The sequence below is a fragment of the Hypanus sabinus genome, chromosome 6 (genome assembly GCF_030144855.1).
Source record: "Hypanus sabinus isolate sHypSab1 chromosome 6, sHypSab1.hap1, whole genome shotgun sequence".
NCBI classification, from domain to species: Eukaryota; Metazoa; Chordata; class Chondrichthyes; order Myliobatiformes; family Dasyatidae; genus Hypanus; species Hypanus sabinus.
The window spans coordinates 58,793,473-58,820,746 of record NC_082711.1 but is presented as its reverse complement, the minus strand read 5'-3'; the positions used below and the strand labels follow the sequence as shown (position 1 = coordinate 58,820,746).

General features: G+C 43.8%; 1 protein-coding gene across 3 annotated transcripts in view; it reads left to right on the top strand.

The window, feature by feature from the left end:
* Positions 1-27,274, top strand: part of fam171a1 (family with sequence similarity 171 member A1) — a 170,105-nt gene that overhangs the window by 119,694 nt on the left and 23,137 nt on the right. For all 3 annotated transcript variants that reach the window (XM_059972235.1, XM_059972237.1, XM_059972236.1), the window contains exons 4-5: positions 1,813-1,971; positions 13,631-13,807. In XM_059972235.1, the coding sequence (XP_059828218.1) occupies positions 1,813-1,971; positions 13,631-13,807 (336 nt within the window). The remainder of the gene's footprint in view (positions 1-1,812; positions 1,972-13,630; positions 13,808-27,274) is intronic.

Below are 27,274 nucleotides of genomic sequence, written 5' to 3'. Positions count from 1 at the left end.
ATCCACAGAAATTCATAATAAGACCTCTGCTATTTGTTGTATTTACTTGCAATAAAACATAGATGGGTGAGTTAGTAATGCAATGATTGGTGGTGCTATTGATGGTGTGGAAGACTGAAAAGATTGCCAAAGGGCATAGTTGAGATAAAGATCAGTTGCAGATAAGGAATGATGATTGGAATTGGATGTAGCCAAATGTGATGTGCTGCACTTTGGAAGGTCAAGTGTAAAGGGACAGTACACAGCTAACAGTAGGACACTTAACAGCCCTCATGTACAGAGGGATCTTTCAGTCCAAGTCCCTGAAAGTAAAGGCACACGTTGATAGGTGGTAAAGAAGGCGTATGGCCAGCTTGTCACTGTAAGTCAAGGCATTGGTGAAGAGTCAGGAGGTTGTGTTGTAGCTTTATAAAACTGGTCAGGAAGCATCTGGAGTGTTGCTTTCAGTTCTGGTTACCCTGCTATGGGAAGGACATGAGGCTTTGGAGAGGGTGCAGAAGAGGTTTACCAGGACACTGCCAGGATTAGAGGGCATGCGCTCAAGGAGAGGTTGGACAAACTTTGTTCTTTCTGCAGTAGCGGAGACACCTGATAGAAGTTTATAAGGTTATGAGATGCGCAGATAGACAGCTAGTATCTTTCACAGAGTCAAAACATCAAAAACTAAAAGCCATGCATTAAGGTGAGTGGGGGTGAGTTCTAAGGAGATGTGCGGGTAAGTTGTACTTTGCACAGAAAGTAGTGGGTACCTAGAATGTGCTGTCGTGGGTGGTGGTGGCAAATAAGATGGTGGCATTTTAGCATGTTCTTATAGAGGCACAGGAATATGCAGAGAATGGAGGGATACAGATAACATGCAGGCAGAAGGGATTGGTTTAATTAGGCATCATTTGCCTAATTAGTTCAGCACAACGTTATGGGCCAAAGGGGTAAATGTAGAAGCTGGAAACGACTGCAGCTTGTGGTGGATAACAGTGAAGGTACAGGGTGAATGAACTCAGCAGGTCGGGCAGCATCCGTTGAAAGAAACAGTCATCCTGCTGAGTTCATCCAGCCTTTTTGTACGTCTTGATTTGACCACAGCATCTGCAGTGCACTTTGTGTTAAGGTACTACAGGGTGAGGTGTGAATGAGTGGTTTAGCTTTTCCATAGTACAGCATGCCTTGAAATGGATGAATGTGCAGAACTGACTGTTTACTCCCAATAGAACTGTCACACCAGTGATGGATATTGTCCATCTGTGCCGTTTTATCAACTGGTACCCTTGGTATCCAGTTCCACAAGGCCACGGCCACGTGACTCACTTTCTGGATGCCCATGTCTTTGATGTTACCTGATCAGGGTCCTCTACTACAGTGGTCTGCAAACTGTCAGGGCCAAACGACGTGGCTCAAGATTCCTGGTCAGTAAAGTGAGAAGTTGGTGAGGTTGAGGGCATAGGTGAGAAAAAGCCACAGTGTTACTGCATTGCTTCAACACCCTTTTCGAGTAAAGAAAACAACAAATGAATGGGCAACAGAGTTTTAAAAAAAATTAAACACTAGGTACTTCAGGTCCAAGGGAAAAACTTAACCACAAAAATAAAATGTAGCCAAACATCAACACGTTGGATCTGTGCTGGTTATTTTCCAGTAGATTGAACTTGCTTTTTAGATCTAACTGATGTGATGCTACATGCTAATGTAATGATTATCCTAAACTGTGCTGTTAATTGATGTAAATCGTTTTCATGGTTCATTATATTTAACAAAGTTTAATTCTGTCATAATGATGGCTTACAAAAAAAAATCCCTGTTGTTCTTACTCCACAGGCACCCTAATTCAACCTAAGATTCAGTTCCAGAGAAGGTCTCTCAACTTGCCAAAGAACTTAACCTACCGGGACCTGATTGCTTTTCTCACAGTAGCCGTCACTCCTTGGGAAGTAGGCGGTTTCCCACATTTACAAGGAATTGATGTAAATCAAACAGGTAAGATATCTCCTTAAATTCATTGATAAGATGAGGGTATTGCTGGAAATGTCAGCATTTATTGCTAATCTATAATGACCTTTGAAGCTGGCATTGAGCTGCAACCTTGAACAGCTGTAGTCCTCCTTGAGAAATAGTCTGACTTGCTGCTAATTATCGATGTTAAATTTGCCCTGAAGTATGTGCAGAAGGAGTATCTGGACAATTTTCTACATTGTTGGGTAGATACCAGTGTTTGGATTGTACTGGAACAGCTTGGTTAGGGACTTAGTATCTGCCACCTTCAACAGGACCCCACCACTAAGGACATCTTTCCCTCTCTACCCCTCTGCTTTTTGCAGGGATCGTTCCCTCCACGACTGCCTGGTCCACGTGTCCCTTCCCACAGATCTCCCACCTGGTACTTATCCCTGCAAGCGTAAGTGCTACACCTGTCCCTACACCTCCTCTTTTACCACCATTCAGGGCCCCAAACAGTACTTCCAGGTGAGGCAACACTTCACTTGTGAGTCTTTTGGGGTAATCTATTGCATCCGGTGCTCCCGGTCGGCCTCCTGTACATCGGCGAGACCCGACGCAGATTGGGGGACCGCTTCGTCGAGCACTTCTGCTCCGTCTGCCACAGCAAAAAGGATCTCCCGGTTGCCACTCACTTCAACTCTGCTTCACATTCTCATTTGGATATGTCCATACATGGCCTCCTCTACTGCCATAATGAGGCCAAACTCAGATTGGAGGAGCAACACCTCATATACCATCTGGGTAGTCTCCAGCCCCTTGGTATGAACATCGAATTCTCCAACTTCCGGTAATTCCCTCCCTCTCCCTTCCCCCATCCCACTTTCACTCTGTCTCTGCTTCTAGCTGCCTATCATCTCTCTCATGATTCTGCCTTCTACTACCCATAGTGCTTTCCCCTTACATTCCTTCTTCAGCTCTCCTGCCTATCCCCTCCCCCACCCCTTGATCTTTCCTCTGACACACCTGACACATTTCACCCTCCCCCCCCCCACCTTCTTTATGGGGCCCCTTCCCCCCCCTTCAGTCCTGACGAAGGGTCTCGGCCCAAAACGTTGACTGCTCGTTTTGACATGCTGCCCGACCTGCTGAGTTCCTCCAGTTTATTTGTACGTGGTTAGAGACTTACTTAGTACTCAGCTAAGATGTTGCCTTATCCCATTGTCATTGCTGTTTCTCGTGTGTTCAAGTGTTTCTTGACATCAGATGAGAAAGATTAAAAGGACTGAAGACTGTTTCTATGACAACAGAGTCTCAGAAAGAAAACAAGTTATATTGTCTAGGTATTTCTCTTAGCTGTAAATGCTTCAGCCTTATCCTTAGCACTCCTGCACCTGGCTTTGCCACTGTTGGGGTGGGAATATTTTTGTAGCTTCCTCCTCTTTGCTGTTGAACAACTTCTCTTTAAGCTTTATTTACATTCTCCAGAACAAACATGTAGCCTCAGGCATCTCAACAATGGCCTTAGCTTCACCGATCATATTATATGCTTAAAGGAACAATCTGCTTTACAGTCCTAATCTAACTCCTTTCTCATTTCTCTTTCTCGGTGCATTAGTGCTGCTTTCTGTACTCAGAAGAGAAAACTCGCCTTTTCTCTCATGTTCGCACATTCCCTGTCTGACTTTTCCCTTCTGTTTCTGGATCACTCCATCTCCATTTTCCAGGAGAGGCTAGTGACAAACGTCCATTATCAGCCTACAGACTTGCACAGCTATCACAACCTCTCACCACTTCCTGTCTGCATCGTATATGCATTGATGTTCAGGCTTTCCATACAGGTGCCTCTAAGATGTCATACTTCCTGAATTGTGACTTCCCATCTACCACAGTTGGTAGATCCATGAGCACAGCTCATCCATTTCTCAATCTTCTGTTCTCAGTCCTTTTCCACCTTGCATCCCACCAGCTTCCATATCCAATAGATTTTACTTTGCAGTTTCCAACAAGATGCCACCATCAGACCCATCTTTCTCCCCGCTCTGCATACAGCATTTCAAATGAACTGCTCTCATCAACTTCCTGCCCCACTCTTGTGTCAGCGCCATTATGCAGGAGATATGACATTGTATCCTTTCATTTCTTCTCACCATCCAAGATAATTTAAGGTGAGCCAGTGATCTAGTGTACTGCATTCAGAATGTGCTGGTCTCTGCACTGGAGAACCCAAATGTGAATTCATTTTTTTCAGTATCTTTTGTGGATCATCTATGCTCGGCTGTAGGAGTGGCTCTGAGCCTCCCGCCGCCTGCCACTATAATTTTCTTTCCCACTTCCACTCTGACCTAGCCGCTCTGTTCTAATGAGGTTTGAAGCAAACTTGAAGAACAGCTTCTTACAGCCTTCTGGGATTTATGTCAAATTCTATGCTCTAGGTAACTTATTTTTTCTAACTGTACCTTCGCTCTCTATTTCTGCAGTAAATCACCTGTCTGAATTTGGATGTTTTTCTCTCACCACTGGCATAGCCTAACCTGCTATATGTCTCCTACAAACCTGAACTTCACAACTTCTTACATTTCTTTGTTTGTGTCCCCTCTCTTGACTACTTCCAGTACAGTTATTGTCCGTTATAGAGCACTTCTACATATTAACTGCATGACAGCCTTGGCACGGCCCTATCACTGATATCCTCCCTCCTCCCATTCTTCCTCCCACTGTGTCTGTGAATTAAAAGTAATGGATTTCTCTCTTTCTGCATTCTAATAAAGGGCATTTAACTTGACAAACTAAATCTATTTTTATTTCCAAGAATGTTGCCTATCTTGAGTAAAATATGCTTTTATTTCATATTTTCAACATCTGCAGCTTTTTTTAATATATGGCACATTCTTTGTCCGTGTCTGATCACCTGGACAACAGCAAAATCTGCTTAAGGTGACTGTTTATTGATTACAGATAAGTGTTCAACACAATCATGCTCTCAGTTCTAATCAACAACTTCCAAAACCTGGGCCTCTCAAAGTTCAAATTAAATTTATTATCAAAGTCTCTGTATATAATCCTGTGATTCATTTTCTTGAGGGTGTACTCAATATATCCTATAACCATATTAAAATTAATGAAAGGCTGCACCAGTAGGATGGACAACCAATCTGCAAAAATCAACAAGCTGTGGAAATACAAAAAAAGAAAATAATAATAATAACACAATGTACATTATATTGCGAACATGAGATGAAGAGTTTTTGAAACAGTCCATAGGTTGTGGGAACAGTTCAGAGATGGGACAGTGAATCTGAATCCCTTCTTGTTCAGAAGCCTGATGGTTGTGGGGTAGAAGCTGTTCCTGTGCCTGGTGGTGCAAGTTCTGAGGCTCCTGGACCTTCTACCTGATGGCAGCAGTGAGAAGAAAGCATGATCTGGGTAGTGAATGTCCCTGATGATGGATGCTACTTTCCTCCAATACTCCATATAGATGTGCTCAACTACTTTATCTAGGATTTTCCATTGAAGGGCATTTGTGTTTCCATACTAGGTTGTGATGCAGCCAGTCTATATAAACTCCCTGTCACATCTATAGAAGTTAGTCAAGGTTTTAGAATCCTCACAATGCTGAATGCTGAATGCTGTATCCTCACAAATAACTAAGAAAGTAGAGGTGTTACCGTGCTTTCTTCATAATTGCACCTTACATATTAGGCTCAAGACTGGCCCTCCAAAATGATAACACCAAGGAATTTAAAGTTGCTGATCATCTCCACTTCTGAGCCCCAGATGAGGACTGGCTCATGGACCTCTGGTTTCCTCCTCCTTAGTCAATAATCAGCTTCTTGGTCTTGCTGACATTGAGTAAGAGGTTGGTGTTGTGACATCAATCAGCCAGATTTCCAATTTTCCTCTTGTATACTAGAGCAAACTAGAGCAACACTTCATTCTATATGTGTGGTAATCCTTAACTCTGGATTCCTTAAGCTCATGCATGCTCCCTTCAGGTCCTCCTATTTCTGTTGCCTTTCTGGTACTGATTGTATACCTTCTATTCCCCCCACCCCTATCCTTACCACCAACTGGGTGGTAATTCCTGGGATGTCTGGACTGTCTTACGCAGAGAGGTTAGAGAGACTGGGCTTGTACACACTGGAATTAAGGAGATTGAGAGGGGATCTGATTGAAGCATATATTATTAAGGGATTGGACAAGATGGAGGCAGGAAATATGTTCCAGTTGCTGGGAGAGTCCAGTACCAGAGGGCATGGTTTGAGAATAAGGGGTTGGTCATTTAGGACAGAGTTAAGGAAAAACTTCTTCTCCCAGAGAGTTGTGGGTGTCTGGAATGCACTGCCTCAGAAGGTAGTGGAGGCCAATTCTCTGGATGCTTTCAAGAAGGAGCTAGATAGGTATCTTATGGATAGGGGAATCAAGGGATATGGGGACAAGGCAGGAACCGGGTATTGATAGGAATTGATCAGCCATGATCTCAGAATGGCGGTGCGGGCTCGAAGGGCCGAATGGTCTACTTCTGCACCTATTGTCTATTGTCTATACTGATTTGTCACCACCTTTGATTTGGCCTATGACTGTGGTGTCATCAGAAAACTTAAATGTGGTGTCAAAGCTGTGCTGAGCCACACAGTCATAAGTGGAAAGTGATGGAGATTGTACAGGAGATGTTATTGCTAATCCGAACTGACTGGGGTATGCAAGTGAAGAAGTAGAGGATCCAATTGCACAAGAAGGTACTAAGGTTAACATCTTGAAGCTTATTGATTAGTTTTGAGGGGATGATAGTATTGAATGGTGGGCTGTAATCAATAAAGAACATCGTGATGTATGCATCTTTGCTGTCCAGGTGTTCCAGGATTGAGTGAAGGGTCAATGCAGTGGCATCTGCCGTGGACCTGTTGTGCCATTAGGTAAAATGAAGCAGATCCAAGTGGCTTCGCAGCCAGCAGTTGATATAGTTCACCACCAGCCTCTCAAAACACTTCATCACTGTGGATGTAAGTGCAGCTGGATTATGGTCATTGAGACAGGTTGCCATGTTACATCCTCTGCAACTACAGGTTACCTCTGTACCTTCCTCTACAATTGGATCCTTGACTTCTTCATAACAAGACCACAGTCTATGTAGATCATAAATAATACCTCCTCCTCTCTCAACACTAGCCCACTTCAAGGATGTGAGGTGCTCTATTCTCTCTGCACCTGTGACTGTGTGTGGCTAGGCACAGCTCAAATGCAATCTATAAATTGGCTGATAACACAACTATTTTTGGCAGAATTTCAGATGATGATCAGGAGGCAAATAGCAGTGAGATAGATCAGATGGTTGACTAGTATTACACTATCAACCTTGTACTCAACATCAGTGAGGAATTTATTGTGGACGTATGGAAGGGGAAATCGAGGAAATGCACACCAGTCCTCATTGAAGGCATGAGCAGTTTAAAGTTCCTGGATTTCCAACATCTCTGAAGATCTTTCCTGGGTCTAACATATTGATGCAATTACATGGAAGGTGTGACTGTGGCTGTATTTCATTAGGGGTTTGAAGAGACTTCGTATGTCACCAAAGACTATTGCAAATTTCTACAGGTGTACCATGGAGAATATTCTAACCAGTTGAAATACCATCTGTTATCGGGGAAGGGATAGGGGTGAGTGGGTGCCACTGCACAGGATCAGAAAAAGCTGCTGAAGTACACTCTGCCAGTTCCATTGAGGATACCTTCAAAAAGCAATGTCTCAAGAAAGTAGCATGTATCATTAAGGACCCCCATCACCCAGAACTTGCCCTCTTTCCATTGTTACCATCAAGTGGGAGGTACAAGAGTCTGAAGACACACACTCAATGTTTCAGGAACACTACCTCACTATTGTTTTGCTCTCTTTTTGCGATACTTAATTTTTTTGTATATGTTTATTATTGTAATTTATAGATTTTGTTTAATTATTATGTATTGCAACATACTGCTGCCGCAGAACAAATTTCATGACATATTGGATGTCAGTGATTTTAAACCTGAATCTGACACTGTGAAATTCCATGTTTCCATTGGATTCTGATGGATCGTTTCTTCCTTACTATATTTCACTTTGATAGAGTGTAGAATAGTACAGCAATGTACAGGCCCTTCGGCCCACAATGTTGTGCCTACCCTTAAACTCTGCCTCCCATATAACCCCCCACCTTAAATTCCTCCATATACCTGTCTAGTAGTCTCTTAAATTTCACTAGTTTTTCTGCCTCCCCCACTGACTCAGGCAGTGCATTCCACACACTAACCGCTCTGAGTAAAAAACCTTCATCTGATATCCCCCTTAAACTTCCCACCCCTTACCTTAAAGTCATGTCCTCTTGTACTGAGCAGTGGTGCCCTGAGGAAGAGGCGCTGGCTGTCCACTCTGTCTATTCTTCTTAATATCTTGTACACCCCTGTCATGTCTCCTCTTGTACTCCTTCTCTCCGAAGAGGAAAGCCCTAGCTCCTTGATGTCGCCTCTTGTGGGTCAGTTCTGCTAGTGAGGCAGAAAGATGGTAATAGAACAGTCTGAGATATTACTTAAAGGATTTGAGTCTGTGTCATGTTGTCTAATTGGCCTGGAGTGCGATCGTTTTTGTTGCTGATGTATCCTGTTGTGAGTTCAGTCTTAGATGGTACACTTGGTTTAATTCTTGTCTTCAATGTAATGATTTGATGCAACTGAATGGTTTGCAGGCCATTTCAGAGGATGGTTTAGAGTCAAGCTAACCACAATGTGTTTGGGGAAGGGGCAGATTAGACACACTCCTTCCTTAAAGGATTATTGAAACAGATAGCTGGTGTGATATATGTTTATTTAATTCAGTAATTTAAATAACTGAATTTCAGATTTTCAGCTGCTGTGGCGAACCAATGAATCATTAATTCCATCCCCTTGGTTACTATTCCACCCGAATTACCTTTGTTCCTATTAATATTACTTAAAGTTCTCTCTGTCATCAGGAAACCACTACCAAGCATGTTGTATTTTACTGTTTGATGCTGTGACTTTATCCAGGATTCCTGTGACAACACAACTGCGAGTTTCCTCTCTCATGATTCTGAACTGTTGTGAAGTAGCTTAGTTTGATATTAGACCCTGCATCCATTTAGGTTAAACATCGGAACTTTGTCTCAAATTAACTTTTCTTCTGAAAAAGCTCAAAATAGATTATGCAGTTTTATCTTTCTTTACATTGGCAACATAATGAGTAACCTTACTGTAAAGAAACAAAGTGATGAGATTTTTATCTAGACTTTTAAGTGTTGAACAAAATCTGTTTTCTGTATTCATAGTCCTGTGTGATATATTACTATATTCTTTTTAGTAAAATCATAAGTTAGGTTACAAGGATAGTTAGTGCAGTTATATCAAATCTCTTGTTATGGAGGACTTACGGTCTGGGAGAGAGCACACATTCTTACCAGTTGCAGTCACGTTCTTTTGATTGCAGCCTAGTCTTGGATTACTTTGGTCACTGCTTCATTCTAACTACGGCAACCTGCAACCAGAAACAAGCGAACAAGTTCCAGGTCATTTCCATCAAAAGAAAACATTCCTCGTTGCTCTTTTTTGCTGCATTTTTTGGGAAAGCTATGTGAGCCTGTGAATAAGTGTTTGCAGAGACTCTTCAGAAAGCAGTTCTGCATTATCATTGGTTAGTTGCCATCAGAAGTCTTATTTTTCTGATGTTATTTCAAGGGAAATCTTTTGAAAATAAACTTCAACTTTATTAGTGAGTAAATTTTACTGCAGAATTTGTCTTTTAATTGGAACTTCTTATGAAAATCTAGAATGGGTTCATTTGCCTATTGTGAAGTCAGTTATTTGTCTTTGAAAAAGAAGCTTCTTAACTTCTAAGAATGCAAAATACTATGGATGTTGGAAATCTGAATTAAAAATAAAAATGCTGAAATACTCGGGAGGTTGACAACACATGTGCAGAGCTAATATTCTGGACCCTTTTATTTCCAGATGAAGAATCATTGAATTTGTCCATTGCTGGATAGCCCGCAGGAGTTACTCTATACAGCCAGAAAAGTTTTGAACATTTTCCTCAAGTTGTCTGTGAGGATGAAAACAGTCCCACCTCATTTCATTCTGTGGCCAGTAGTTCATGTCATACAGAAAGACAAATTGATGTTTCTCTGCTCAAAACTTCCAGAAATTATGGGACCAACATGTGACTACACAACAGATTTTGGTCATGCTCCAGCATGCAGGTCCATGGCTGCCTCTTGTGCCACGAAGAGACCACACTATTCCCCACACTGGCCCCTCACCTGTCTGTCACCTCCCCTTGGTGCTGCTCCTACACTTTCTCCTATGGTCCACTCTCCTCTCCTGTCAGATTCCGTCATCTCCAGCCCTTTACCTTTCCCACCCACCTGGCTTCAACTATCATCTTCTAGCTATCCTCCTTCCTCTCCCCCACTTTTTTATTCTGGCATCTTCCCCCTTCCCTTCCAGTCCTGAAGAAGGGTCTCAGCCCGAAACGTTAACTAATTGTTAATTTCTTTAGATGCTGCCTGAGTTCCTCCTGTATTTTTTGTGTGTTGCTTGGATTTCCAGCATCTTCAGAATATCTTGTGTTTAGATTTTGGTCAATTTCAGCTTCCAAAAATATTAATTCTTGTTACTATCTAATCCTGAATGGGTGTCACTGGATAATTTTAGAAATATGTGGTCAACTAATTTTTTTTGTGTCTTCTCTGTCCAGTTTTGAATATTAAAAAAGTAACAATGAAGGAATTAGATATACATACACATTCACATAACTATATACAGTGGATTCTGGTTAATTGGGACCAATATGCCTTGACCCAATTAAGCCACTGTCTCAATTAGACAAAGTTTCATGGAAATAGTTAAAAAGAACAAGCTACTGTTTAACTGAGTAACAAATTATGTACTTAAATGAAATACTGAACAAATTAGAACACCACTAATACTGCTACAGTACTATAAAACTGTATTGGCCCCTAATAATTATTGATGGAGGAATTAATCCAGTGTACATTGCAGAGTTTGTTTGACTGTAAATAGACTAAATCTGCACAGACACTCAGTGCCTTCATGCAATGGTTTCAACAACTGGATCCTCCAAATCTTCAGTTTTCATTGTAACATTCAAGATGATTGTCAATGCCTTCAAATTCTTTGTAATTTCTAACTTGTTGAAGAAATGAAATAATTTCACTTTCACTCCCAGCAGTTTCTGGCATCTCCAAGCATAAATGCTTAAAACCAGTGAGTTAAACGATTCAAAATTGTCTTGGCTGTTATTTCTTGCCAACTATCAGTGACAAAAGTCATTGTTTTTTGAACACAAACACATGCAACTGATGCTATTTAAAAACTGTTCACTCCAAGTGAGTGTAGTGTCTAATGGCCACACATGCACATGATTGATGCTAGTTAGAAACTGTTCAGCAACAGTCTCCTATCCCAGTTAAGTGGTATAATGTTCCAAATAAACAAAGGGAATCTCGGCTAATTTCTCTGTGTTTTTGTTCTGTAAGAGTTGTCACAAATTAGCTGCTGCCCTGATGAATCGATGGCCCTGTTAACCCAATGCCACTGAATCTACATCTTAATCCAGTAAAATTGTGTTTTTAATAAAGCTATATTACTTCATTGCTTGGTATCTTTTAAATTTCACTGTAACTATTTTACTATGTTGTAATAGTGTGAAATGTTAATTGATCCAATTAAATGTTCACTTAAATACTAGATCCTGCTTTTATATCATCCCCTTACGGGGTAAGAGATTTTCATCAGTGTATATTAACATGTATGCTATATCTGAGTCATTCCATTGCCATTACTGAATTTCTATATTAATTTAAAGAATATTTCTCAAAACACAGACATATCCTGAAATTAATGACCTTTTTAAGATACGGATTTAGTCCCATCAGCAGTTAAATGAAATCCAACAAAGACAAATCTATTCTAGTGTTCCATCATATTATTCAATAGCTCTCTCTCTTCAGATCTAACCATATTTTTAATGAACCCAGTGAACTCCTAACAGCTTTACCATGAACATTTTAAAACTTGTACAATGATTTGAAACATCCATGGTCACTTTTGGTTCTGATATAGTTTAAGTTTCCTGTGGGTTTTGAATTGTTCATTATGCTGTTGGAACCTCTAATGTTTACCTCTTGATTGATCTTGATCACTGTGTTCCTCTCTTCATAGATGCTCTTTGACCGCTGAGTTTTTCCAGCACTCTGTGTTTCAGTTTTTCCATAATCTGCAGTGTTTAACTTTAAATGCATCCTGTGGTTAAATGGTCTTTCTGAAATTGTTCATGATTTTCTTTTACATCTATAGTTTTACATCTCGTGTTAAGGTAGTCTGCCTGATAACATTGAAGAGAAAATTGCACACGATTACTATATATTATTGTGGGATTTTGTTTTGCTCAGGACATAATGAGTGGCCACTTTAACTCATATTACGTGACACCATTTGTTAATATAATAATTAACATCACACTGAAAAAGCAAGGGCTTCTATTTCTTGCTTGTCATTTTATAGCCACATTATGTCTTAAAGCCAAAGAAGTTACTCTGTAAGCAACCCTTAATATTTGTTGGAAATTGGGACAGATAATTGATTTATAGTGAAATCCCACAAACAATAATGATCATCTAATCTATGTTATAAAGATGTTGGCTGAAGGATAAATATTTTCAGGAATTGTGTATTATTCAGATATTAACTTTCACTGTATACCTGAGATTTCAGACTATCTGATCTGTAATAAAAAAAATCTACTAGTTGTCATCCAACTGGAACTTGTGATCCTAGCCATTCAAGCTTGAATGGCTATCGATTAAAATTACTTGAGTTATTATTATATCCTTAATTGGATAAAATTGAAGGCTGTCCTTTTAAAAAAAAAAAATAAGTTGTATTAAAATAATACTGTAATTTTCAGGACCAATAGACCATTAATTAAACAAACATTTTTAATTTCATGCAATATGATATTTTGAATGCCTAAATTGTATTATTAAATTCACGAGTAAATTCTCTTCAAATTTTACTTATTATCTCTTGGTCGTACAGTACTATTTTCCTTCCATTCAGGAATTGTGCTACAGGTAGAAAGATCTGTCAGTTGCTTTTAGCAGTTTATTTCATTGTCAATAAATAACTATTCATCATCAATGGGGAGTTTGATTTTTTGGTTGTGAAACGCTAGTCACTTTGTAGATGCAGCCATCATTAGATGAATTGGGAATGTTTATTCAAGTCCATTTTTGAATGGGAAGGAGTTCCACATTCCCAGTGCTGCACAAATAATTTGGAACCATGTACTTGATTTTGTGAGTCACTTACAAGCTGGTGATGAATTCATCAATTACTAGAAATGTGTCTACCATTTGTGTAATTGTGCAGTCCTTGTGCTGTGAGTTCTGTGAAATTTACCTTCACCTAATCGTAGCTTATATTCAGTTAAAAGGGAAAACGGATAGCCACAACTAGCGTATATTGTCTTGGTACTCAAGATATGGATGACTTCATAATCCATCGTGGTTTTCTTTGTCTATGCAGAAATAGCGAACGTCTGATAGCCGTATTATCTCTTTCTTCCACAGACATGACAGGGTTAATCTTTTCATTACTCCAAAATGACCTTTTTCTTTTCTTTATGACAGGAAACAGCAGCAGTTTTGAGCTAAGCCCTGTCACAGGAGTGAGCGTTCATCTGTTGAATAGTGATGGAACTGAAATCCAAGTGAATGGGCCTATTTGTGTGACTATTCCTCTGCCAGCCAGTAGCCCTTTGAAGCATGGTGACACTATCCCAGCATGGAAGTTGGATATGAAAATTGGTAAGCAATACATATGTAACTCCCTGGGTCTCCTCAGGCTCGCTCAGCTCGTTCTTGTCTAGGGGGAGCAGCCTTCGGCCCCGCCAAACTGGGTAATCAGCTGGTGTGGATGCTGTGTGATGTCCCCGCCTCGCCCAAAACCAGACAGTACACCATATGCGATTAAATGAGTACAATTTATAAAGGTTACTATAACTAAGTGATTAATAACGATACAGTATATATGAAGAGAAAATTAAAGAAAAGGCGCCAAACTTATCAAAGTCCAAACCACTTCGTGCACAGCCGTTGGAGCTCAATTACTGAAGTCTTCTGGCCACCATTCGATCCCCTCCGAACTCCTCGGACTCGCAGCTCAGGACCCTCCGAACTCCTCGACTCTCCAAACAGCTCAGGACCCTCCGAGTGGTCAACCAAGCACATCTAGCTTCATCCCCCCCGCCCCTCGGAGAATCTCCCGGCCTCGGACCCCCCTTTGGGGTCCAATCCTCGCCCAGCTTAGAGCATTGCGTCCTCTCTCTCGACCCCCTCGCGCCGATCTGCCCAAAAGCCCGTCAACAAAAGCTTACAGACTCAGAAGAAAGAACATTAATCCCCATTTGGTTTACAAAGGAATACCATTCTCGTTATCAGTAAATTAGCATTCCTGCTAGTTAACAAAAGGAAACCCTTTCCCAACAGTAACAAAGAAAAAAAAGAAACCCCCTTTACACACTTCCTCCACCAAATAAAAGTCATGTCCTCATGACTACTAAATAACTCGCCACCTTTCCTGCCAACGCACCGTAACCCAAGCACAAACAGTGACATCTCTTCCCCACACAGTAACCCTCACGCCCTGTTCCTCAGGCGCTACTTAGGCCAACTATCTGGGAGTTCCCTAACCCTTCTGAGGCCTCCGTACCCCCTCACCTAAACCCTTCAGGCTCGGACACAACTGGGGATACCTTGGGCCCACTACCAACTCCTCTCTCAACCTCTCACTCATGCCCCACACTGCACACAGCTAACCCTCCCCGCTACACCTGACTCAATGGGAGAAGGGCCAAAGGTCTCTTCCTCAATCGAGGGAAAGTCAGCAAAAGGCAGCATGTACCACACATCCAGCACATCATCCATCGAATCTGTATTCTTCCTCATTCCTGTGATCGGTAGCTGCTGTTTGATCTTCTCCAAACGGAAACACGTGGCCTGCACTGCTCCCGCAGTCTCTTCAGCCTCCTGTTCAGTATTCACTGCACTTCTCTCCAGCTTTTTCTTCCTCATGACTTCTTCCAGATCAACTTTCAGGTTTTACACTTCATTTGAACTGTCGATGGTCATCTTCAGGTTCCCTTCAAGCTTCCGCTTCTCTCTTCTGAGATTCGTCTGTAATTTCTTCACCTCTGCAAACTCCCCTCTCCGGGTTCTCAGTTTGCTATTACCCTCAGTCAGACAACTTTCTTCATTCTCTCCAACTTGTAAGTCTTCCGAATGGTTCCAGATCACTTTCTCCAGTCTCTCCGTCTTCATTTCAAACTTGATTCCGTAGAGACAGTCTCTCACGAGTTGCGACCTTCGCCAGCCCTGGCACGTGTCCCGAAAACACTTTAACTCTGTAGTTCTGCAACGACCTCACTTCATATTCTCCTGAGGCAAATCCAAATACCAAGAGATCATCCACATACACCAAAACTCCAAACGCCTCCACATCCCCTATAGTCTTCCACCTGCCCCGCAGGAAGGTTGCAAGGGCTCCAGATATGCCCTGTGGCATCTTTTCGGACCCGAAGACTCCTAGGGAATTTATAACAGCCGTCTTCTCCTTGTTGGCCCCACTCATCGGGATCTGGCAAAATCCACTCCTCAGATCCTGCACCTTAAACCACTTCACACCACTCAGACAGGCCATTGCCTCTCTGGCCCTCAGGGCCATATTCTGGTCACTGACAGTGCGCCTCTTCAACGCAATATAATCCATACACACGCTGCCTACATCTTCCACGGCTGTAGGGGCCAGTCGCCGCAACCTCTCTCTCTCCGAGGTATTTCGCAGTGTCCACGAAGAGGGTCTCACCCTCAGATACTTCCCCCAGGCCCTACCACCACTGGCTCTTGTTTGAATTCGGTATCAGCCCAATGCTGCTACACACGTCCGCACAAGCAGCTCGAAACCCTGGGTGCATCGACAATTCCTCCAAACAGTGCTCACCAGCCTCCTCTGGGCAGGCCCCCAAGCACACCAGCAGGATATTGGTTCTCTCTAGAACAGAAACACTGCCCGTCTCAACAGGGTCCGGACACATCAGCATTAATGATTCATGAACCTCAGTCTCCTCCACATTTGCCTCTAAGAACTCCATTTTCACTGACCAACAACCGTTGTCTGGATAATCACCAGCACTGGTACCCCGAATCTCCAGTGTCCTCAATGTTGTCAAGGGTAAATGCTTCCAATAACGGTTATGAAACAAACTGTACAGCAACTTCACTGGCGCCCCGGTGCCGAGGATGGCTTTAACTTGACTTCCATCCATCCGTAACAACACCTGTGCGCTTTGGTCCCTCTAAGCCTTCAGGAATAGAGTCTGTTCCTTTCGGGAGTTCGTTGGTACATTGCTGGGAACGTGCTCCCCCAGAGACCCCAAGCCGTTCCCCCACTGGGCCTCCTCTAAGTTTCCCGACACCTCTCGAATCAACGGAACAACTGATCTCCTTGACAGATCCCCTTGGCACCACAAGCAATTTATCTGCCCCCCTAGGCAAAAAGGGATACCCTAAAAACTTCCCACCAATCTCCTGCCACAGATATAATAAGCCCCCCAGCTGCGGCATTTGACTTCCAGTCAAACCACACGCATTTTCCCACACTTTCCCAGAACTGGCAGCGGTCACTTCGAGGTAATTGGGCCTGACAGTTCTAACAAAGTCACCAGCCCGCCTACTCAAACTTTCAACCTGTCCCTGTCGTTTTTCCTCAGCCAAGCACTGCCACTCACCCAACAACTGAGAGGTCCGCTCCGCCCCTTTAGGGCTGGACATTATTCCAATAACCGGGTGGAGCTCACCACTGCTGAAACATCCCAACCTGTCACTCCTCAATCTCCAAACAGTACGGACAACCCATGGTCCCACCACCATTTCATCAGCCAACAGCAACCACCCCACCCAACACACACACAGCGATAACCAGCAATCGCACACCCACAAAGGCACACCAGCTCTTCGCCGCAGACACAATTTAAAGAGGGTGATCACACAGCTTCCACAGAAATCAACCCCGGACGAGCACCCCACAATGTAACTCCCTGGGTCTCCTCAGGCTCGCTCAGCTCGTTCTTGTCTAGGGGGAGCAGCCTTCGGCCCCGCCAAACTGGGTAATCAGCTGGTGTGGATGCTGTGTGATGTCCCCGCCTCGCCCAAAACCAGACAGTACACCATATGCGATTAAATGAGTACAATTTATAAAGGTTACTATAACTAAGTGATTAATAACGATACAGTATATATGAAGAGAAAATTAAAGAAAAGGCGCCAAACTTATCAAAGTCCAAACCACTTCGTGCACAGCCGTTGGAGCTCAATTACTGAAGTCTTCTGGCCACCATTCGATCCCCTCCGAACTCCTCGGACTCGCAGCTCAGGACCCTCCGAACTCCTCGACTCTCCAAACAGCTCAGGACCCTCCTAGTGGTCAACCAAGCACATCTAGCTTCATCCTCCCCCCCCTCGGAGAATCTCCCAGCCTCGGACCCCCCTTTGGGGTCCGATCCTCGCCCAGCTTAGAGCATTGCGTCCTCTCTCTCGACCCCCTTGCGCTGATCTGCCCAAAAGCCCGTCAACAAAAGCTTACAGACTCAGAAGAAAGAACATTAATCCCCATTTGGTTTACAAAGGAATACCATTCTCGTTATCAGTAAATTAGCATTCCTGCTAGTTAACAAAAGGAAACCCTTTCCCAACAGTAAAGAAAAAAAAGAAACCCCCTTTACACATAGATAATCAGTTCTATTAGGAAACTATCTAGTTTTATTGTCCTTTCTTCAAGCATGTATGGCCATCTTGTTGGGAGATCAAGGTTCAAATTACTACTTTTGCATAGGTGGTATAATGCTTGAATACTTGAATGCTTAGTTAGTTGCAATTAAGCACATTTTATGGTAATTGTGAATACATGCTCTCTGCGCAAGACAAATAAGCATACATAGTCTGGAGATGCAATGGTGCAGATGCAGAAATCTGGAGCAAAAGTAGTCCAGTCCTGATGCAGAGTCTCAGCTTGAAGCGACAACCTTCCCTTTGCCTCCACAGATGCTGCTCAATCTTCTGAGTTTTTCCAAAATTTTTTGTCAGCATTTGTCAGTGGCCAGTTAACTACTTCATATCCAGTTTATTGCAAGGTTTCCTCTTCAGTGGAGAAAACATCAATTGCCAGCCACTTCTCATCAATCACATTTTGGGATGTTTCAATAATATTACACGTAGTTACAAAGAGCTAAGCATTGTCTGTATCAACCTCACTTCCAAGGAAGGTCACAAGTGTGCATAGTAATGAGAGGAAGGAGTTAAAGCAGAATTAAGTCTACCTTCCACAATACCTAGAAAGTGCTCCTCTGTCTGCTATTTGAGAAGTCTGATCCATCTTGCCATAGTGGCCTGTGGCCTGTGGCCATAGTGAAAACCGTTCACTGCTGGTCTGACCAATCAGATTCCGTGTTACAGGACTGCTTTGATGACGTCAGCCGGGATGTGTTCTGAGTTGAGGACAACACCAAGTACACAGAACTGGTCACAGACTTCATCAACATCGAGGATGTTGCTCCCAAATATTGTCTGGGTCTACCCAAACTGGAAACCTTGGTTTGATAGTTCTGTGTGTACTTCACTCACCACTCCAGATAAAGCCTTCGTCTCTGGAGACCGACGGGAGCTCAAGAAATGTTACTACAATTTACGAAGAGTCATCAAGATAGCAAACATCAATACAGGGATAAATACAGCTCTGTGCCAACGACACATGTGGCATATGGCAAGGTCTGCATACCATTTCAGGCTTCAAGGGAAATGCAGCAGTGCAGCCAACATCAGTGCCTCTCTCCCAGATGAGCTAGATCTTCTTTACATTCATCTCAAAGACATTGACACTGAACCCCCGAGGAGAGCTGCTGACATGAACTGCACCTTGGTCATCTCTGAGGTGGAGGTACGTAGGTCATTCCAATGCGTCAACAACTGCAAGGCAGCAGAGCCTGATGGCATTCTAATGTGAGTACTCAAAGTGCGCGTGGCACAGCTGGCTGGGGGTGTTTACAGACATTTTTACTCTCTCCCTCTCCCAGTGTTGATTGCCCTACTGTTTCAAAACATAACCCATTGCTCTGTACCAAAGAAAACATGTCTGAATGATTGGCGTCCTGTCACACTCACTTCCATCATAAGCAAATGGTTTGAGAGGCTGGTCAAGGAAGACATCATGCTACCACCCACACCGACACAACCGAAGAACAGATGATGCCATAATCACACCCCTGCACACCATCCTCACTCACAGTGGGTTAGAGGGATGTTTATGTTAGAATGTTGTTCTTGACTATAGTTCAGCATTCAACATCATAATTCATCCCAGGCTCGACAAGAAGCTCAGAGATCTTGGCCTGACTCCTTGTGCAGCTGGATCCTGGATCTCCTGTTGGATTGCCGGCAGGTGGTGAGGATGGGCACCCTCACCTCTGACCCTCTGACCCTCAACGCAGGAGCACCACAGAGCTGTGTCCTGAGCCCCCTCCTCTATTCCCTATATACCTATGACTGTGTTCCCACACACAGCTCTAACTTGCTGATCAAATTTGCAGATGACATGACATTGATAGACCTTATTTCCAAAAATGATGAGACTGCCTACAGAGAAGATGTCAATGCCCTGACACAGTGGTGCCACAAAAACAAACTCTCCCTCAATGTCAAAAAAAACAAGAATTGTTTATGGGTTACAGGAGAAATGGAGACAGGCTAGCCCCTATTGACATCAATGGACTGTAGCTGAGAGAGTGTGTAGTTTCAAGTTCTTCTGTGTACATATCACTGAGGATCTCATGTGGTCTGTATGTACTGGCTGTGTGGTGATAAAAGCACAACAGTCCCTCTTTCACCTCAACGGCTGAAGAAGTTTGGCATGAGTCTCCAAATCCTCGGGACTTTCTTCAGGGGCATCATCGAGAGCACCCTGACTGGCTGCATCACTGCCTGGTACGGGAACTGTACTACCCTCAATCGCAGGGCACTGCAGAGAGTGGCGCAGACAGCCCAGCATATCTGTGGATGTGAACTTTCCTCTATTCAGGACTTTTACAGCAGCAGGTTCGCAAAAAGGGCCCAGAGGATCATCAGAGATTCCAGGCACCCCAAGCACAAACTGTTTCAGCTGCTTCCGTCTGGCAAACGATACCGTAGCATTAAGGTCAGGACCAACAGGCTCCAGGACTATTTCTTTCACCAGACCATCAGATTGATCAATACACATTGATCTGATTGCATATCAGACTGTACATACATGTATACAAGACAATTATGCATATAGTCTCAGTGTTTGGGCAACATCCTCCCACATTTCCCCTCTTTGTTGCTTGTACATTGCGACGGAGACAAGGTTTTTACTCCCTTGGATGTAAGAAATAAAATAAATACAAATGCAAATGAAGATAAATTTAGTAAGTTTACTTTGGAAGTGAACTGCAGTGACACATTGGGTAGAGGTGGTGCCTCACATTGCCGGTAAGACGCGTTCAGTGCTGATCTTGAGTGCTGTCTGCACGGTGTATGCTCTTTCTCCTTGTGACTATATGGGTTTTCTCCCTGTGCTCTAGTTTCTTTCCACATCCCAGCAACGTGCAGGTTGGTAGGTTAATTGGCCACTGTGAATTAAGTGGGTGAGTGGGATTTGATGAGAATCAGCTGGATTAATGTAGGATTAGTGCAGATAGTGTGGGTTTGATGGACCGAAGGGTCTTGTTTCCTTGCTGCCCCTCTCTATGACTCCGATTCTGACTGAGCTCTCTGGTATTTCCAGAACTGATTTGTTTTTGTATAGCTGAGAACTGTCAAAGTCTAGCTCATGGATTTCTCTTTGATATTTGGTAACTCCAGTTATCCGGTCAAAATCTTACCCCCTTTCATATAAATTAGACCATCAGGTGTAAGTTTCAAGAGTAAAGTATATGCCAGACACAGTTAATCTGCTGGTAATTTTACAAAGCAACTTATGGGTTATATCTATGGTCATAAAGCAAAATGTGCAAAAGTATATTGTTGACCCTCATGTAATCGAATGCCCATTGGTAAAACTCTGCAGGTGGTCTATGTTTATTTTTAAATTATTTACTGTTGATGAGTAAGTGTGATTGCTTTTTATTATTCCTCTTAATTGTTGCTTTTTTAAATCATATATTTCTTCTGCTGTCTACTTTTGCTTCTAATTATAGCATCCCCTGTCAACTCTGCACTCTCCTTCCCCTACCCCCACTCTCTATACTTGTTCTTCCTTTGTCTTTCTCTTTTCCTGCTTGTTTTGTAACTGACTCCAGTGGTTGTAAACTGGATTGGCAGGCTTTTGATGTATAAGACTGATTAGACATGCTCTTTGCAGCACCACATAAACAGCAGCTGCTTACATTACTACTATATTGGAGCCTGGTAAGAGAAATGCACACAAAAAAGAAATTGGACAGCAGTAATAGCACCACAGTGAGTTTGGGTTCCTGACCTTCCATTTTAAACCAACAAAAAGAATGAGATTAAGTGCGTGATCTTGAACTGTCATTTTACTGAAATGTGAAGGACAGGATATGTGAATTGAAAGTGCATTTTCAAGGACGATACGCTGAAATGTTTACTTGGAAATGTTGCAATAAAAAAGAATTGTTGATAAAAATTTACACTTAAATTTCAACATTTCTCTCAGAATAAAAAAGTAATGATTGTCCAAGTATTTGTAACTGCTATTAAGTAAAGGATTGTACTAAATATGAAATTAGTGTAGTTCCTTTTATTTGGGCTCTTGTGAGGAGAATTAGATTGCAGTTTCTACACTTGCATACAATTTACAGAATACTTTGGCTATAATAAGTATTTACTATCCTCAAAGTCAAGTTGTTACAACCATAAGCTGAAAGTCAGATTTTTTTGTATCTTTGATATTAAACTGTGCCTTTCAAACTGGATTGTAATCTTTTTAGGGCTACAGTAGCTCCTAATACATGTTAATACGTCTGTTGGTTTAAGATTTTTAAAAACTCATGGACTGTCAATAAAGGATTTTGCCTGTCATCAAAAAAGTTATTTATAACTTTATACCTTTTTACCAGTGGAATGTTGCCCATATTAACTCCAGAATACCCATAAAAACATGAAGCTAGATTATTTTTAAACTAAATTTGTCCAAGGTTCAAAGGTTCATTTATTATCAAAGTATACAACTCTGAAATCGTTCTTTTCCAGATAGCCACGAAGCCAAGAAAGAAAAGACCAGCAGCACAATCATCAACCCCCAAATTCCTCCTCTCCACACAAAAATTCAGGCATATTGATCCTCAAATCCCCCTACTACGCACACAAAAAGAGAAAGTTCAGGCAAAATACACAGAATATAAACAAACCATAAGACTGAAGAAAAGCAAACACAAAGAAATCTGCAGATGCTGGAAATTCAAGCAACACACACAAAATGCTAGTGGAACGCAGCAGGCCAAGCAGTGGGAGAAGTGCTGTCAACGTTTCGTGCCGAGACCCTTCGTCAGGACTAACTGAAAGGAAAGATAGTAAGACATTTGAAAGTAGGAGGGGGAGTGGAAACTTCTCTGTGACTTCCACCACCTCCAACGGGATCCCACTACCAAGCACATCTTTCCCTCCCCTCCCCCCTCTGCTTTCCACAGGGATTGCTCCCTACGTGACTGCCTTGTCCATTCATACCCCCCCATCCCTTCCCACCGATCTCCCTCCTGGCTCTTACTCTTGCAAGTAGAACAAGTGCTACACCTGCCCTTACACTTCCTCCCTCACCACCATTCAGGGCCCCAGACAGTCCTTCCAGGTGAGGCGACACTTCACCTGTGATTCAGCTGGTGTGGTATACTGCATCTGGTGCTCCCAGTGTGGCCTTTTATATATTGGTGAGACCCGATGCAGACTGAGAGACCGTTTCGCTGAACACCTACGCTCTGTCCACCAGAGAAAGCAGGATCTTCCAGTGGCCACACATTTTAATTCCACGTCCCATTCCTATTCTGATATGTCTATCCATGGCCTCCTCTACTGTCAAAATAAATCCAAAATCAGGTTGGAGGAACAACACCTTAGATACCGGCTGGGTAGCCTCCAACCTGATGGCATGAACATTGACTTCTCTAACTTCCGTTAATGCCCCTCCTCCCCTTCTTACCCCATCCCTGATATATTTAGTTGTTTTTTTTCTCTCTCTCTGCCCATCACTCTGCCTGTTCTCCATTTCCCTCTGATGCTCTTCCCCCTCCCCCTTTCTTTCTCCTGAGGTCTCCTGTCCCATGATCCTTTCCCTTCCCTAGCTCTGTATCCCTTTTGCCAATCACCTTTCTGGCTCTCAGCTTCACCCCACCCCTTCCGGTCTTCTATCATTTTGCATTTTCCTCTCCCCCTCCTACTTTCAAATGTCTTACTATCTTTCCTTTCAGTTAGTTCTGATGAAGGGTCTCGGCCCGAAACGTCGACAGCGCTTCTCCCTATAGATGATGCCTGGCCTGCTGTGTTCCACCAGCATTTTGTTTGTGTAGACTGAAAAAAAGTCTATTATGAAGCACAGTAGAAAACCAACATAATTGAGCAGGGTGTTTGCACGCGATGATATTTTATGATGCATGTGGTCCTGCAAGAAATGCCAAAGATTTAGAAAAGTAAGAGGTTTCACTTTCTTTCACACATCTTAGGAATGTTGCCAAAATAGTAAAGTTTTGGAGACGGGAGGCCATAAGAGGGATGTTACTATATCTGCCAAAATATTTCTCCAATATCGGCCAGTTTTAAATAGTAATCTTTACTAAACATGCATGGATTATTCTAAGTAACTTCACAACTGTTCAATTGTATCTTGCGCCTAAAGTTACAACAGCACTTACACTCCTAGCTAGAGCACTGTAGTCTGGTGGTGTTTCTTTTGAGACTGAATTCAAGTTGACTCCACCAAACTTAGATAAGACTGAGGAAGCAAGTTCTATTGTATCAAGGCAGAGACTATGGTATTAAATCAGAAATATCTGTTTTATTAAGAAAATAGAAATATTTACCATCTTTTCTAAGTAAGTGTTTTACATCTGTGACAAGTTATTTCAGCAACAAAAAATATTCACTACCTAACTAGCTATCCCTAATCTTTATTTTTATTTGTTGATGAACTCTTCTAATCTGAAAGACTTTTCATAAGAAGGAGTAATTTTATGCCCTAAAAGAGAGCCTACTGCTTTTAAACTTCTTAGCTCCTCAAAGCCATCATGTCCTGGTAATCAGCAGTTGAGCTTGGAACCGATGCTACAGGAAAACTAATGTTAAATAAAAGACACTGAATTATTTTTGTTGTTCACTGAAGATGCCAGAAACCACAGGGCTTGGCTTTGTAAGATGGGAAATTTGTGAAAGTTGTAGCAGGAAACTTGGGCAGGGGAATGGTAAAGAATTAGCTATTTTTCTATGGGGCTCAATAAAAAGGCAGAATGTCCTTTCGCCACATAATGCCAGAGGTAAAATTTCATGGGTGTGTCCAGCAAAGAGCTACCCTTGAACCACGAAAAACTGTTCCAAGTTCCCTTGTCGTGTGAAAAATCTGAGACAGAGTAAGTTATTTTCTCTTTCAACTGATACTAGGCCTGAACATATGAGTACAGTTTTAATAGCTCAGGTCTCCAAACCCTGGTCATACCCCACTTGGAATACTGTTCTTGGTTCTGGTCACCTCACTTACAGGAAGGATGTGGAAGCCATAGAAAGGGTGCAGAGGAGATTTACAAGGATTGGGGAGCATGCCTTATGAGAATAGGTTGAGTGAACTCGGCCTTTTCTCCTTGGAGCAACAAAGGATGAAAGGTGACCTGATAGGGGTGTGTAAGCTGATGAGAAGCATTGATCACATGGATAGTCATGTAGCAATGTGCTACACGCAGCGCTGAAATAACAACACATAGTCGATGAGCTGCGGTTGCAAAAGAGCTTTATTCGAACTTCGCGGCCTCGCTTTAAAGCCTTCCTGATCCCGCCCGGGGAGGGCGGGAATGCTGTAGGGGGTGCATATTCACAGTCCCGTCCCACGTGTGGGCTTTTCCCCATGCTGGTGAAGCAGGCTTGGCGCCCTTTTTGGGACTGACCTCAATGCCGGCGCGCGCCGATTTGTGAGCCGGTTCGAGTGTGCTGGGAAGTGGGTTGTCACACAACCTCCCCCCCCCCCCAGAATCAGCGATACACCCCCAAATGTCCACAGTCTGGGCCGGTCTCTGTTTGGGAGGTCTGCCTCTGCGTCACGGCAGCCATGCCCAGGCACGGCGTACAGCACCACATCCCGACGCAGGGACCACCCCTCCACACCCATGCTCGAAGGCTTCCCCCGGACAAGCTCCGACTGGCAAAGGAGGAGTTCAAGAGGATGGAGGAATTAGGGATCATACGGCGGTCCGACAGCCCATGAGCCTCCCCCCGCACATGGTGCCCAAAGCATCAGGGGGCTGGAGACCGTGTGGCGACTACTGCAGGCTGAACGAGGCTACAACACCGGACCGCTACCCTGTGCCGCTCATACAGGATTTTGCAGCAAACCTGCACGGCGCACGGATCTTCTCCAAGGTGGACCTCGTCCGGGGATACCATCAAATCTGGATGCATCCGGACGACGTCCCCAAAACGGCACTCATCACCCCTTTTGGCCTTTTCAAGTTCCTCTGCATGCCGTTCGGCCTGAAGAATGCCGCACAGATGTTTCAGCAGTTAATGGAAGCGGTGGGACGCGACCTGGACTTTGCTTTCATCTATTAGGACGACATCCTCATAGCCAGCAGCAGTCATCAGGAGCAACTGTCCCACCTCCGTCAACTCTACGCCCGACTGAGTAAATACGGCCTGACAATCAACCTGGCCAAATGCCAGTTCAGGCTCAACACCATTGACTTCCTGGGCCACAGGATTGCTAAAGACGGGGCAACCCCTCTGCCCGCTAAGGTGGACGCAGACCGCCATTTCCCCCACCCAACACAATCAAAGGCCTTCAAGAATTCGTGGGTATGGTAAATTTCTACCACCGTTTCCTCCCTTCAGATGCCCAAATCATGCGCCCCCTGTTTGCCCTGATGTCAGGTAAGGGCAAGGACATTACCTGGGACGAGGAGTCTGCCGCCGCTTTCATTAAAACGAAGGAAGCCTTGGTAAATGCCGCGATGCTAGTGGACCCCAGAATGGACGTCCCTACCGCCCTCACAGTGGACGCATCCAACACGGCAGTCGGTGGGGTGCTGGAACAACTCATCGAGGGTCGCTGGCAACCCCTAGCGTTTTTCAGCAAACACCTGCAACCACCCGAGCTCAAATACAGTGCTTTCGACCGGGAACTGTTGGCGCTATACCTGGCAACCCGGCACTTCAGGTACTTCTTGGAAGGTAGGCCCTTCACCGCGTTCATGGACCACAAACCACTTACCTTTGCGTTCATGAAGGTGTCCGATCCCTGGTCATCCCGCCAGCAGTGACATCTGTCCTACACCTCTGAATACACGACGTTTGTCCGGCATGTCTCGGGAAAGGACAATGTCGTGGCGGATGCTTTCTCTTGCCCTACCATCCAAGCCCTGTCCCAACGGGTAGACTATGAAGCATTGGCGGAGGCGCAGCAGGCACACGAGGAGATCCCAAGTTAAAGAACCGCAGTCTGCGGTTTGCAGCTCCAGGATCTCGCCATAGGCCCAGGTGAGAGGACCCTACTCTGTGATGTCACCACCGGCCAACCCCGTCCCGTCGTCCCGGCAGCCTGGTGGTGGCGCATTTTCGACTCCATTCATAACTTAGCGCACCCCTTCATCAGAACAACCGTCGGATGGTCTCCAACAGGTTTGTTTGGCACGGACCCTGCAAGCAGGTCAGTGAATGGGCCGAAACGTGCATGCACTGCGAAACTGCCAAGGTGCAGCGGCACACCAAGGCTCTGTCACTGCAGTTCCACCCCACGTTTCGACCACATTCATGTGGATATCATGGGCCCCCTGCTAGTGTCGCACAGAGTGCGGCAACTCCTCACTATCGTGGACTGGTTCACAAGATGGCCAGAGGCGGTCCTACTCATCGACACCACCTCCGAATCTTGCGCCCGGGCACTGATCGCCACCTGGGTATCTCGCTTTGGTGTACCGGTGCGCCACGTCCACATGGGCCGGTTTGAGTCGGTCCACCGTGAAAACCTCCTCTCTCCCCCCAATGTCCAGCACGAAT